Source organism: Spea bombifrons, chromosome 13 (genome assembly GCF_027358695.1).
Source record: "Spea bombifrons isolate aSpeBom1 chromosome 13, aSpeBom1.2.pri, whole genome shotgun sequence".
NCBI lineage: Eukaryota > Metazoa > Chordata > Amphibia > Anura > Pelobatidae > Spea > Spea bombifrons.
The window spans coordinates 1,432,418-1,447,430 of NC_071099.1; the positions used below are offsets into that span (position 1 = coordinate 1,432,418).

At 42.1% G+C, this 15,013-nt stretch overlaps 1 protein-coding gene across 1 annotated transcript; it reads left to right on the forward strand.

Annotated features, from left to right (window-relative positions):
• The first annotated feature begins 381 nt into the window (after window positions 1-381).
• Window positions 382-9,412, forward strand: SRP68 (signal recognition particle 68). The gene is made up of 16 exons (XM_053453408.1): window positions 382-528; window positions 1,826-1,892; window positions 2,608-2,721; window positions 2,874-3,069; window positions 3,297-3,379; window positions 3,546-3,655; window positions 3,843-3,925; window positions 4,290-4,430; window positions 5,888-5,986; window positions 6,209-6,273; window positions 6,698-6,857; window positions 7,126-7,220; window positions 7,305-7,434; window positions 7,932-8,007; window positions 8,220-8,272; window positions 8,692-9,412. Exons 1-16 carry the CDS (start codon window positions 420-422, stop codon window positions 8,917-8,919), a joined length of 1,809 nt encoding a protein of 602 aa, XP_053309383.1. The 5' UTR covers window positions 382-419; the 3' UTR covers window positions 8,920-9,412.
• The last annotated feature ends 5,601 nt before the right edge of the window (window positions 9,413-15,013 follow it).

Consider the following 15,013-nt stretch of genomic DNA (forward strand, 5'->3'; position numbering starts at 1 on the left):
TGTGCATTAATGCCGAGCGAACTCCACCAGAACTCCCAATCATCATAAGATCTCGCTGAATTAATACAACTCCCGGTACTTTCAAGATGGAGAGCAGAGATAAGGCACTTGTAGCCAAGTGGCAATTAAATAAATATTTATGCAAATATAATATTCCACTTGACATTTATCCGTTCCAGACACATAATATATGCGCTCACATGCCGGCACTTTACATTTAACGGCACGGCCACATCTTAATTAGAAACGGACTCAATATTAAACCCCCGATGGAGATCTAGAATGGCAATTAGTTGCGGACTTGCGGTCCTCCAGTCCCCAGCCACGCCTCCCCGATATCCCAGCATGCGCCGCGCCGGCCGCTCTCTGCTGATTGCGGCTTGTTGTCGTTGGAGCCCAGAGTCCTTTGCTTTGGAAAGATGGCGGCGGAACGGCAGCAGGAAACCGGCCTGGACGAGAATAAGGAGAATGAACGGCCTGTACCGGGAGAGAGCTCGGCAGCAATGGGGGACAGCTTGGGGCTGGAGAGTATCCTGGTGATAGTGGAGTAACGGCTTAACATGCCTGGGTTCGCGGAGTCAGGGCGGGCTGTAGAGCTGACGTGTCAGTCAGGGTAATCATGGAGAGTGTGGGAATGAGATGGGGATTCGTGGAACGGGTCAGGGAACGGCTGCCTCATAAGGGCTGGAGCTCAGGCCTATAATGCATGTTTAATACGGAGGGAGCTGAGTTTAATACGGGGGTGGTCAGGCTTAGCGATCATGAGATGAATGGGGATCCGTCACATAAATGGTTAAAGATGTGGAGCAGAGTTTCAGAAGCTCTGGAACATGTCTCTATTGGGGGGCCTTGAGGAGACGGACCCCAAAGTCTCTGTATTAACCCTAAACTGGGGCCTGTTGGTACCTGGAGGGATATGCTGTAAGTATGAGTTATTGGAGCCCAGCTGGTTTAAGCATTTTAGGAGCAGGTCCTGTTAAGGGTTCCCTCGTACCACATATCTAAAATATAAGGAGAAAAAATATAAAAACAAAAAATATCTAGATATAAGAACAAAAATAGTGGCTGGCCATGAAGTTGTAAATGTAATTGCCCTGGTTGTCTTGGTCCTGGGGTAGATGAGAGAACTCCCTTGCTGCTACTTCTGCTTCCCTTCAGAGGTCGGTAGCATTTAGTAGCCATGGCTACCGTTAGTTCTAGTTAACCCAAACCTTCTGGCATATGGCGGAGAACATCTGGTACTAGCGTGACAACTTTAGGAGTAAAACTTTGGGAGCTTCCTGGTGGGGTCCAGAACATCTGGGCTGCTTGATCGTCATTTGGTTGTCTCACCTCTAGTGTAGTGTCTGCAGTTTTTTGCATTTAGATTAGGTTTCCTTTTTCTGGCTTTGATGTACCCTCAAATCCCCCCCCCCCCAAAAAAACATTCTTGTTCTTAGAATTTCTTCTACACAGTAGGTGCCCTTGAACAACGACCCAATTAATGTTTGGTAACAGAGGGACACATCCATCCTTTCTATAACACCCTGTAGAGTAGTTATTTTTAATACTGCTGGCTGAGTTAGGGATTTAAATGTACCTGCTGCTGCAAAAACTGCATGTCTTACATGTACGTCATAAAGCTTATCCTGGCACACCTTTTGAGAACGTACCTGTACATCTGTAGGGTAAGGGGTTAATGAGTCCTGATATATTTTGTCCACATGGCTGGTGGCCCAACTCTCAGTCCTGTTGCAGTGCAGTGTATTCTTGGTGAATTCTGTCACAAAGTATTATTTGATCAGACCGCGGTTTATTTTTCCAATTTCCTTAACTCGCTGTAAAGTCCTCCAGATCATTAAGGAGTCACAGCAACAACACGGGATGCGTCATGGAGACTTCCAGAGATATAGGTGAGGTATAACTATAGATCTGCAAAGCACTTTTTACAGGGGCGGTCATTTTTCTCGAGGGTTGGTGACGTTAACGGCTTAATTCAGTCCCCAGGTTTTTTTTAGCATAAGATGAAGTCTTCACTTAAAACATTTGCTCATTTAAGTCCAGATGAAACGCCATTGCTGGTATATATATCGCTAATCGTGCCTCCTGAATACATTGTATCCCATCCCATACCATCAGACACAGCGAAGGGAAGGAGCTAAACAGCCGTACGCGATATTTCTTATAGAAAGAATTTGAAGAGCAAAAGAAGGTCCTGGGTGCTTCGTGTTATTTTTATTTTTTGGTGTTTGTTAATCCTAATTTTGTTTTGTGACCCTAAATATTTTGTAGATTTGTTAGCAGGAACCTAGTATCCCCTTCTTTACGGCTGCGTTTCCCTTGTATAAATGAGACTGATATTGATTAAGAACAAAATAAATGCTGTATTTGGGTGCATTTTTTGCACGGTTGGTCGCATAATTTTTCCATTTATAGTATGAAAAAAGACCCTTTAAAATATCTTTTCCATGTGAAATTTGCTCCTGCTTTAGATGAGTTAGAGGTCGTATTGAGGCTTTTAGGGCTGATTTTAAATGCCGATTCTGTATTTTTTGTATGTGTAGGAAACATATTTCTTGGGTTACATTAAGACTCATTTGTGATGCATATCTCGTTTTATATTTTCAGGGGCTACTGTTCCCGCCGACTGAGACGTCTTCGGAAAACACTGAATTTTAAGATGGGAAATCGGCATAAATTTACAGGAAAGAAAATTACAATAGAGATGCTGTCTGACAACAGGTGAGTGGTTCTTCAGAAGGAAATGAATACTGTAGGGTATTTAAAGCATGCAGCGGATAAATGTAAACTTATACTGGATATATTGGGCATATGATTGCTAATTACTTGCTAATGTAACGTTCACAACTTCTGCATCTTGTTGTGGCTTCTAGGTATCTGCTGTTGGTCTTGATGGATGCTGAGAGGGCTTGGAGTTACGCCATGCAACTTAAAATGGAGGCTAACACGGAACCTCGCAAACGGTTTCACCTGCTCTCCCGCCTGCGGAAAGCTGTCAAGCATGCCGAGGACCTTGAGCGGCTGTGTGATAGCGATCGGGTGGATGCCAAGACTAAGCTGGAAGCTCAGGTGATGAGGTTATTTGGGTAAAAGCTGTTGAAGAATGGCAGTCATGCTATCAATCACCTATTTGTGACTTTGTCACGCTATGCAGAAGAAGCAAATTGATGTGATCACTCCTTTAACGTTTCCTTTTAATAAACATAAATTAAGCAAAATGTTTAATGTATCATTTATTAGACGAATGTATTATAGGCTGGTTTATGTGAATCACGCCTGTTTTCTTTATTGTATAGGCATACATGGCTTACCTCAACGGGATGCTGCACTTTGAACAGCAGCATTGGGAAGAGGCCATGAAAGCTTTCAACAAGTGCAAGTAAGTGTTGACATATATTGTTGATGGTGCAAGGACCTATTTATTCCTTATTCCCATAACCTCTTCCTTAATAAGTAATGCTGAATGTTGCCCTTCACTCAGGGGTATTCCTAAACCCACATAAGTCAGTCACATTAAATACACTGTGCTTCCATACTCATCTTAGGACCATTTATGAGAAGCTAGCAAGTGCCTTCACAGAGGAACAGGCCGTGCTCTACAACCAAAGAGTGGAAGAAATTTCTCCCAACATCCGTTACTGCGCTTACAACATTGGTAAGTATGTCAAAAACCCCTGCCAAAGCTTTATTTTTCTACATGTATTCTGTGTTTTAGGGGGAAAGTGTTTCACAGACACTGCATGCAAGTTGGAGTATCCGGCTGCAAAAACTTCACTAAGGTTTTAGCTGCATGGTAACTTTCTCGTTTTTAAACTATTTTTCCTGTTTTTTCCCGTCTTCAGGTGACAAGACAGCAATGAATGAGTTAATGCAAATGCGACTTCGCACTGGAGGTACAGAAGGGCTGCTGGCAGAGAAGCTGGAGGTAAATGGTGTCCCCACTTACCACGTTATCACAATCACTCTTTCTGTCTATAGCTGGGAGGGGGGGGATAACATTTAATACTGCAAACTAAACGGTATTTGGTTTTTAAGCAATTATGCTGATTAATGAGGCAGTGTTTATTATACCCCAAAATCGTATGTACTCATTTTTAGATTATTATAAAAAAAAAAAGTTTAATTCCTAAGTGGAAAAGTGACCTTTGTTGTCCTCGGGACTAAAGCCCTCCAATGCCACAGAATTCCAATGCGGGGACATTTTCACTTTAGTTTTCCTCCACCTATCTCTGTAGTATCACCCCTTGGGTACCTGCACCCCTAATCTTATATTCTATCTGTATCCTCAGGCTCTCATATCTCAGACCAGAGCAAAACAAGCAGCCACCATGAGTGAGGTGGAATGGCGAGGGCGTACTGTACCCATCAAAATTGACAAGGTGCGAATTTTCCTGCTGGGGCTACCGGACACTGAAGCTGCTATTGCTCAGGTAGGTAACTAAATGTAAGAAGCAGCTTGTTTAGCACACTTTCCTATGCTGCCACTTAGAGCAAGGGCACCTGCTGATCCCCTGGGGTATGGTTTGGTATGGTACCCCCCGCAGCTGCCTTTAATACCCATGACCAGCAACACTGTATCACTTAAACATTATAATATTTCCTTTTCATATATTTTTCCATTCTCAAATATTTACCTCCAGAACACATAATATGAAAAAAAACACTATCCAAAGGAGATTTTTACCCTCTCTAATATGACAAACCTCCAGTAAGCTGTGAGACTTTTCTTTTTTTTTTAAACTGCACTCTTATACAACATTAAATACCGTATTGGCTCGGATATAGGCCGCCCCCATATATAGGCCGCACCCTAAAAGTTTGGTGCTTTTTTAAAGAAAAAGTTTTTCTTTAAAAAAGCACCAAAAAACATGCTGCCACTCTGTCCCCCCCCCCCAGATATGCTGCCACTCTGTCCTCTCCCCCCCCGAGATATGCTGCCACTCTGTCCTCTCCCCCCCGAGATATGCTGCCACTCTGCCCCCCCCGAGATATGCTGCCACTCTGTCCTCTCCCCCCCGAGATATGCTGCCACTCTGCCCCCCCCGAGATATGCTGCCACTCTGTCCCCCCCCCGCGATATGCTGCCACTCTGTCCTCCCCCCCAACTTACCAGAGTAGACTCCCGGGTGTCTTACGGGGCTGGAGGGGGACATCTATGCACATCGTGTATACAACTCCCGGTGCCGGCACTCAGCGGAAGTACCGGCACCGGAAGTTGTATACGCGTATTGCGTAGGTGTCTTCCGCCGGCCCTGCAAGACACCCGGGAGTCTGCCCTGGTAAGTCGGGGGGGTTAAAATGAATTTTGCGGACGTTCACCGGCAACGGCGCATCGCCGCTGCCGGTGAACGTCCGTGCGATGCGCTTAAGACAACCTCCCGCGCCGGTACTCCCCCCGTGGGAAGTGCTGGCAGGGGAGGCTGTCTGAGTGTATCAGATAGTAGGATACAGGTCCCCTGCACCGCTGCGGGGGATCTGTATCCTAACCCCGCTGCCTGCCCGGCGCCCGGGACTCCATGTCCCGGGCATCGGGCGCTAGACCCCGAATATAGGCCGCACCCCCACTTTAAAGACTTAAAGTGGGGGGAAAAAAGTGCGGCCTATATTCGGGCCAATACGGTATTATACTTATGGTTTTTATTGTACAAATGGTTGTCTTCAAAACTAGAAGCTAACATGCATGTAAATGATGAGTGACCCTGGGATTGACAGAACCATACCTTTTGTTTCATGCTTCTAGTATCCATATTAGCAATTTCATAAACCATCCATTCCCATTATTCTAGATGTGACTTATTTCGTGAGCAAAAACTAAGCTTCCAGTCTTCACAAGGGTGTTGTTGGTGTTCCAATCGTGCTAAACTCTGTTAGTTTTTCTGTCTATTAGGCTGAAGATGAGGAGACCAAAGAACGGCTGTTTGAATCCTCGTTGAGTGAGTGCAGAGATGCCATCCAGGGTGTACGAGAGGAGCTAAAATCAGAACAGGTACCGCAAACATAACGATTATTTTTTCTTTAAAACCCCCCCACACTAAAATCTTGCAAAAATTATGTATTTTAACATACTGAGCATGTTTTTTCTGTGTGTGTATTTTCTCTTTTCAACCATTGTATTTATATGCAATTTTTGCCTTATCCAAGTAGCCAATAAGCTAAGTGTTGGACCCCAGGTTGGTATATTTGTAAATTAGTTTTTCTTTCTTTCCAGAGGCAGAGGGAAGCATCCATTGATGGAGAGGCAGGAAAAGTGTCCAACTTACAATACCTACATAGGTGTGTATGCTGCAGAGTCAAATCTGCTCAGACTTTTCTAGAACTGTCGTAGTTTCACCTGTGCTGCAGAATATGATGTATATAAAAAATACATTAGTTGTACAGATCAGAATCAGAGTATTTGCTGTTTATTCAGCATATATTAACATAACATAGCTGATTGTCATCATGCCCATTGTTGCATGTTTAATTTTTGCATGTTGCAACCTAAGAAGTGCTTCCCAGCCATATGGGGAATCTATGAACACACATAATAAAATGGATTACTTGATCAAGTGTATATATGCCCCATGATTCAGGGGTACTCTATAGGCGGTGGTGAGCAACATGTACAAATGAAGATGTGGTCAGGATTTTAATATTTGCGTTCAGGCAGTCCCTTTGTGTCTGCAATGTGGATAACTAATGTTCTGTATTCTTTCAGTTATCTGTCATACATCAAGCTGTCCACAGCAATCCGTCGCAATGAGAGCATGGCCAGCGCTCTTCAGAAGGCTTTGCTCAAGCAGCCACAAGCCGAGGAAGATGGCAAAAGGAATCCAAGGCCGCAGGATCTGATCCGACTGTATGATATCATCCTCCAGGTGCGAGAGACGTGTACTTCCCTATCTCTGTCTCAAAGGACAAAATAAACTCTCTAACTGCTCTAATTACATCAGCTGGATACGAAATATAAATACAGGATCTTTACTTTGCTGTTATTTTCCCCAGAGATTTATCTCATCATTAATAGTAAATAAAAATACAAACATAATGCAGCTCTGTTGCTTTTATAATCGTTTCACAACTACAGGCTCAACTGTTATATCCTTCCTTTTTACGCTTGAATCTTTCTTGTCTTTTGTATAATAGAATCTGGCAGAACTCACCCAGCTTCCTGGCCTAGAGGAAGATCAGAGTTTCCAGAAAGAGATCGAACTGAAGACGTTTGTGTACAAAGCATACAGGTAAGTCTGCAACCTTTCTCCGTTTGGGACGCCTGTCCAATGAGAGAATAACCAAGTCTGCTCAACGTTGTTTCTTGTTTGCAGGTGTTTCTTCATTGCCCAATCCTATGTCCTGGTAAAGAAGTGGAGCGAGGCGCTGGTCCTCTATGATCGGGTGCTGAAGTATGCAAAGGAAATTCAAACTAAAGCAGGAGCTGCTAAAAAGAGCCTAATGGTAATTTATTGCTACTTAATCTTTGTTGTGCCTCCCGTTTCTACCTCCGCAATCCTGTTCCTTTAGGTTAATATTTGGATTTTTATTACCACATTACTTTCTCTTACAGCTAACATTAATTTTGTATTAAATTGAGAAACTTTCTCCTGCTATGGCAACAATCATGGCATCTGATAAGTGCTTTCTGTCTTTATCCCACGTCATGGTAAAATTCGGCCCACAGAAAATGTGAACGGGGCTACATTGAGGTTACTTATTTTGGAGTATATATGTTAAACATAGATCTGTTAAAGTGTTTTTATATGCAGATGAGACAGCATCTTTAAAGAGTTTCTTGATATCACCACGGTCTCGGACTTTTGTGAGACCTGGCAAGCGAAGAAGACAGTTCTTCATTGGGTTTTGCCAGCGGTTAAAACTATGTATTTAAAATTTATAAGTAGGAACGTATCCTGTTTAAAAGATGCCCCTGTTAAGTTTCTTGCCATCCATTTCAGGAGTTGCCTGATGTGCAGGAACTGATAAAGCAGGTGAATTCTGAAAAGTACTCTCTGCAGGCAGCGGCCATCCTGGGTAAGTATAGATGGTGGATCCATCCACAGAAAGCATACTGTGCTGGGATATTACTTTACGCTTTGCAAACTTATTTTCATGTTTGTTTTATGGCTATTGTGCATTTGTTTTCCACTCTTCTTACCTTCTGTTCACCTGCTTCAATTTTGTTATCCTCTTGGGCTTTCTAAAGAACACTCCATGCTTGTTAATTGTCTTTCTCACATTTTTAGATTCCACTGATGTGCCGGAGGACATATCTCCTTCCCAGGTTAAAGATGGCAAGGTAAGGCATCTAAAAAAAAACTACCAAGAGTATTGTCCAATTTTTAGTTTGTCTTATTATGTTTTTAAATAAAATATTCGAGCCACCTTCCATTATAATGAAGCATAGTGCGTCTGTAAGACATCCTTCTCGGGCAGCGCGCATCGCAGGCACTAGCATCTTCATGTGCAGATGCCTTATGCTCCGGTCACCAGGTAGCCATTCATGATCAGAGGAGAAGTGTTTTTAAGTGGAAATGCGTGTTAGCGTAAACACATACAACTTTATCTGTGGTTCGGACTTTTTGTTGTTTTTACTTAAAACACATTATTTAAATGGTAGGGAGCTTGGGGTAGGTGATAGGGGTAGTCTGATTATATTAAGATAGTATGACAAGTTTCTTGTCATGTAATTCTGATTTCTCTTACCTCTTCACACAGCCGCTGTCAGACCGCCTGGATACTTTCTCTGTGGACCCCACTCTGGTCACCAAACATGCCAACCTGGTACGCTTCCCTCCCGACTTCCAGCCCATTCCCTGCAAACCTCTCTTCTTCGATCTGGCCCTTAACCACGTCGCCCTGCCATCCCTCGAGGACAAGTTAGAGCAGAAGGCCAAGAGCGGCTTGACTGGATACATCAAAGGCATCTTTGGCTTCCGCAGTTAACAAGCTCAATGAACATGGAGAAACGGGGAGTAATCCATTTTATGTTCCTCAGCGGCTCACACCCTCCACTCATTTTCCTTCAAGGGATGGGGGCGATTATCCAGGCTCTAGATATGAATCTCTTTTTTTATTTATAGTAACATTGCAATCCCTTTTTGGATACCAAGAATATGGCATGTTTGTTCAAAATGTGTACATGAAAAGTCTGGACTGCACAGAAAACATCAGTGCATGTTCTCAGCAGAAATTAAGTTTTATTTAATCTCCATAATGGGGAAAAAACCATATGTGGAGTATTTTACCCAATAGCTTTTTTTTTTTGCCCTTTGTATTGATTGCTGATCATTAATTTATGTAATGCTGGAATTAATTCTTGCAGTAGTTACATTCCCACCAGTCAATCTAAATGCCATGCTACATACTGTGATATTATTTTGTGGGAAAAGTATTTTTTTAAACTAAAAATGAGGGTCAATAAAATGGCTTACTTCCAGCATATGTGTGCATTTTCAGCATGTCCTCCCTATTTAGTGTTCATGGTACAAACTATATATTGATATACCTTTTTTCTTTTAACTGTTTTAAATCCAGGTTTAGATCATACAAGAGGGATGTATAGTAGACATATTGCAAAATGTCCCAATAAACACTAATGACATTCAGGCATTAGTGTCTTTTGTATGGACATGTCCCTATGCCTGTTTAGAGACCCATGATGCTCAGTAAATTATTTCTCTCATGGCATGATGGGAGTTGTAGTTAGCAGCAGCTGGGCTTGGGGTGTTGGGTATGCTTGTTGGTGCTTAGTAAAAAATGTAGGTTTCGGTCCCATACAGTGAATAGTCTTACTCTGTGTTACTTTAGCTAAGATGTTGTTCTATTGCATTTATGAGGACCCAGTTCTGTTGCCCTACTACCACAGGTTGAACAGGGGGAATGTTGTCGTGTTTGTAGTAGGGACTTTAGATTACAGCTATTTATATTGCGCCAGCAAATTCTTTAGTTCTGTTACAATAGAGCACATTGAAGATGTTGAACCCCATGACGACAATTGATGTGCCAGGCACGTCGTGGAAATTCATCCCCTTAACGACCACTGACATGCCTGGTACGTCATGATTATAAACAAGCGTAGAAAGCAACCTTTTCTTAAAAAAAATTTTTTAAATAGTAAAATTTTATACATTTTGAAAATAAGACCCCATGTCACCATGCTATCATAAGGAGAACCATCCAGTTTAAGATATGTCCAAAAAATGATCCTAAAATTGACGCTGTATCTTACCAAAATCTTGACATGTAAAGAGTTTAAATAACATCATATATGGTTTGATTTGTTAATCGGTTAATTAGCCGATCTCAAAGATGTTCCTGACGGCGTGGGCACAAACTGACCAGATGTCAAAAAAAAATGTGCACCTCCCAAATGTGTTTTTTTTTATCCTCAAAAACCTAACAAAGCCATGCATGGGTGGTATCACTCTACCTAGGGGATGTTGCTGAACACACTTTGAGGTGTTGTTTGGATGTGGTATATACCAGGAGCTACAATGTGTATGGGGGGGGGGTGCAAAAAAATGTACTACCACAAAGTTTGACAATAGTAGAATTAGTGGATGGAAAGAGTTAAAATACTAGCATTTGAAAAACCCTGGGGCATCTAGTTTTTAAACATATAAGGTTTGAGGGTAAAATGAACTGACCGGCTTTAAAGGTGTCCGGAATAGGATATGGGGGCAGTATGACCAGATTTGAAAAAAATGGTTATGAAATACCAAAATGCTACTTGTACTTATTGCTCTATAACTTGCAAAAAAAAACAAAAACACAACATTTGGGTACTTCTAAAGGGTTTTTCAAATAAAAGTCAGAAAAGGGCTTTTTTTTAAAAAAAAATTTCCACAGTTTTATTTTATATAGTAAATTAGAAAGGATCAAAATAATGGTATCTAAAGAGAGCCCTTCTTGTCCTGGGGGAAAAAAAGCGTGGGTACTGTAAAAGAGGAAAATTACAGCTAAACACAAACTGCAGAACTGTTAAAACAGCCATTTGTCACGAACACATGAAAGAAATACAACTTAGCAGTTAAATATATAGAACACTTCCTACGGCAACAGCCTATCAGTGTGTGTTTTTCTCACATGACAAGTGTTCCCTGAAAAATTATGAACGCGACATGATGAATTCATTCTAGAACGTGTCGTGGGTATTTGGTAATGCTATAAATGATCTTTGTAATCATGATGTGTCTGATGCTGTATTTGGTTGTAAAAGTGTTACATTTCGTGTAGAACGTGAAACTGCCTTTATATGTAAGGGATTTACGTCATGGAAGCGGAAATCTAAAGCTTGTCCAGCAATGTCATACCCTAAAGTTATATGCCTTCTCCTAACAAAGACGTGGCTGTACCAAACAAAAACAACTTATACGTGACATGGTTGTGCCTTTTTAACCCTTGATTGTGCTGAATTTGTCATCTACAATATTGTCCGTAATATTTTCCTCATTTTCCCCAATACAGTAATTACAGTTCTAATGCTCAGTTTATAATCCAAATGTAGTGTATTTTTAATGTACATAATATAGCCTTACGTGCATTTATAATAGTTTATGGAATTGTTTTGGATGTTGAACAGTACCAGGAATCTTGTTTCTTATAATGTGTTGAGCTACAGAAGTGAAACATTTTGTTACAGTAGGTGGAACTGCATCTTTAGATGTCACCCCATGCAGTAAACTGTTGGCTCTGCCAAGTGGTATGAAGTAGCTGCAGGCAAACTAGTCAAATATAAGAGATACCCCTCTTGTTTCTTGAGTGAACTTATCAGTTTGTCTCGCTGACGCCTATAAAAGAAATCCGGTCGCTTTTAAGTTCATTCTCTCCTCCGCTGGTTGCTGTTAGATGGTTGAGAGCCTTTTGTGTCAATGGAGGAGAAGGGAGAGAACATCAGGGCAGGAATCAACTTGGCTGTGCTAATTCTGCCACCTATTCCCATAGTCTTCGTTTAAAAAGTATTTCTAATTGGGAAACAAAGTGCACACCGTAGGCAGTCTTAATAAATACACTGAATTATGCTTGAATGTGGGGTGAGTACCCTTTTGTAAAGCGTCACTGAAATCCTGCCCTGCTGGGGGACGGTCAACAGATTTATGATGCAAGCATACGATAAACGTGATGTGTGTGGGTGTTTTGAGAGGGTTAACACGCATTGTTGTGTGTCCACCCCACCTTGGAGCGCCACCCGCAATGAGTAACAAGTAGTATCCCAACCTGCTCTGTTAGGTTTTTTCTTTGCAGAACCTGTCTGTCACACCCAGCGCTTCGGCATCTCGCCCATGGGGGGGGCCCCGGTTACTCTGTGTTGCTGGCTCCTCTGGCATTCAAGGGTCAAGGGGCCACTCCTGCACTTTAAATGGTTTAACTATTTAATGCGAGAGCAGGGCTAAAAGCAAGACTGTAACCAAAGATGAGAAGCCTTTACCACACTCCTCCTTTTCTCTTTCATTCAGTTTTTTTTTGAGCATTTAATGCTTTGGACTCGCTGTGCATTTTATTGGGTTTTAGTTGGATTTATAGCCACATTTTAATTTGGCAGACGCAGCCTCACCATTTTGCTGTTTCTACAGGTTATAAAGCACTTTGTGGCAGATTTCTCCTATTTCCAACAATGCACGGACCAAATATCAGGTCTGTTGATAGGGCGGCACAGAATCGTTCTATACGATGTGGTGCACATTATCTTTCAATCATGTATACAAAATGAACAGCCTCGTCCCAGGAGGCATTATTGCATCTGTAAGTATAAAGGCAGAAGTTCTGTGTGCCAATTAGTGGTGCAATCATCATCACAGAAATAGATGAGACACCTGGAGCTGGAACTTCTCCCGAAGGCTATTTTTTGTAGGTTTAATAAATGCGTTAAGTATCTACGGTTTATTTTAATTTCCTTTGTTGAGGACGGCGCCGTTGACACTGGAATGTCTTTTTCACGGTGTTGTTTTATGTGTTTAGTTTAAGTTGAGTCTTCAAGAACACTTGGATTCTAACAATTTTAAATTGCTTACATAGACCTACAGCACCTCTCGATCTATACATTCTTCAGCACGGGGTATAAATCAGAAATGTGTCTTCACAACTATAACAAAATGATAGCACAACTATCTGGGTCCCTTTAAAACATAAGAATTCACAGCCGACTGTATACAAAGGAGTTGTTGAGACAGGAGAATAACTTGGTGCGCCTAAATAAACACCAGCTACTCCAAAAAAAACTCAATTGCTTTCTTCTATGCCTTTATTATTTTTATCTGAAAGGCCCATCCCACATTGCACAAGACTCAAACACTTTAAGAGATTAACTATAAGCGCTGTATTAAAAAATGGTTGCATTGTTGTCATATCATAGAGGAGCCAGTAAATTCTACACACAAAGGCAGCATGGAATCTTCCCAATTGCAAAGAACTGGCAGAGCGACTACTATGATTTTTTTATAGTGGGGACGTCCTCTGTTGGGCCAGGTTATGACTCCTCTTGATAGATTCCCATATGAAATGTCCTTCAAACTATTGAGATGCTAAAACATTTATCTAAGGCACCTTGTGTTTGAACATGAGATTTTATGAAAACTTTTAAAGACTTCCAATTGGTCATTCCAATCACCGAAACAGACCGTGTTGAAGGACTATGGAAAGAATCTAGCCATGGCAGGAAAGCCATAGGACCATCTTCCCTGTTATTGTGGACTGAATTGAACACATAAAACTGATTTCCAGTGTCTAAAGTCTTTGGGGTTTATTTACTAAAGAGGGAGTTGTAAGGAGAGTTTGCAGGAGAGCTTCATATTTTTACACACTCTCACATTTGCACACACTAACACCCATATGCTAACACAAACACACTCGTGCTAACAAAAACACTTACACACTATTGTTTACAAGTACTCCCTCTCACACACACAAGTACACACACATTCATGCTCACACTTAAATAAACTTTTACCTGTACAGAATATATCTGCCCCTGTGGCTGCTGGCTGCTGGCTGGAGAACCTGACATAGTAACTCTGTGCTTTGCCTTCTCTTTACAAGAGGTGAGACAAGCACCTTCCACTCTTAAGGACTACAAAATGTGACTACAATACACGTTTTTGGTGGCTGATCACATCACAGGACAGGAAGTGAGAAGCTACCTCTGCCATTACTGATCATGCTTCAGTAATGGACATTGTCTGTGTCTGCAGGAAAGGGGTCCTATGGACCAAATGACCCCCAGATAACTCAGCACAACTTGGCTGGCTGACGTATGGCTAATGCATGTGGTGCTAAGTACACCATGCTGGGGCCTATGTCATGGTGTTCATACAGCCATCAAGATCTCAACAGTTGTGCACAGATTTTACAATATTTTATCCCTAAAATAAATTGTCATAATATTGAATGAAGGCAGTAGCCCAATAATCTCCACGCCTCTGTGTCCATGTACTAATTTTAATATAGTTTAACGGCCGTCTTAGCATTTAACGTCATGAATATGTAGTGTTGAGTGAAACCATGGAGCCTGCCAGGGGTGTAGCCTTTGGGTGTATGTACATTCCTGCTGAATGAACCTGCACTGAGTCACTTGGATTGTTTCCCTGCTTGTCACCTAGTGTGTGAATGCTCTTTGTGTGAATGAATGTGTACAGCATGTCGGCATGCTTCTTTACAGGTATGTGTAAACCAGACTGACAGGGGGGTGTAACAAGAGCCTCCAATTCTTTCCCAAGTGGCAATGGAAACTGGGCTACTGGTCAGTGTGGGCAACAACTCCCTTGTGCTTTCCTTGGTTGAACATTTTGCCTTTTCTTGTGCAACTTGTTTTGCTGTCAGTGTAATTAAGGGCTGGGCTAGGGATTAAAATTGGCCCTGGCACCTTAGGGCCAGCAGCCAATGCATGCTCCTGCCTACTGGATACGCGCGGCCACACTCGTGGTTTGTGGTCATGTGACTCCAGCTGGTGGCAGCACTCTGAAAAACCAGATCTACCAAATGCGTGGCGATGAATGCCAGTGAGCAGCTCCGTCAGGCACCGGTCCACTAGGCGTTTGCCCAC

What these genes read in the sequence shown, in the direction of transcription:
- SRP68 (XM_053453408.1), top strand. Translation starts at nt 420, where the DNA reads ATGGCGGCGGAACGGCAGCAGGAAACCGGCCTGGACGAGAATAAGGAG. An exon ending in TTTGTGTACAAAGCATACAG is followed by an intron (nt 7,221 to 7,304) that starts GTAAGTCTGCAA and finishes TCTTGTTTGCAG; the next exon opens with GTGTTTCTTCATTGCCCAAT. An exon ending in GCAGGCAGCGGCCATCCTGG is followed by an intron (nt 8,008 to 8,219) that starts GTAAGTATAGAT and finishes TCACATTTTTAG; the next exon opens with ATTCCACTGATGTGCCGGAG.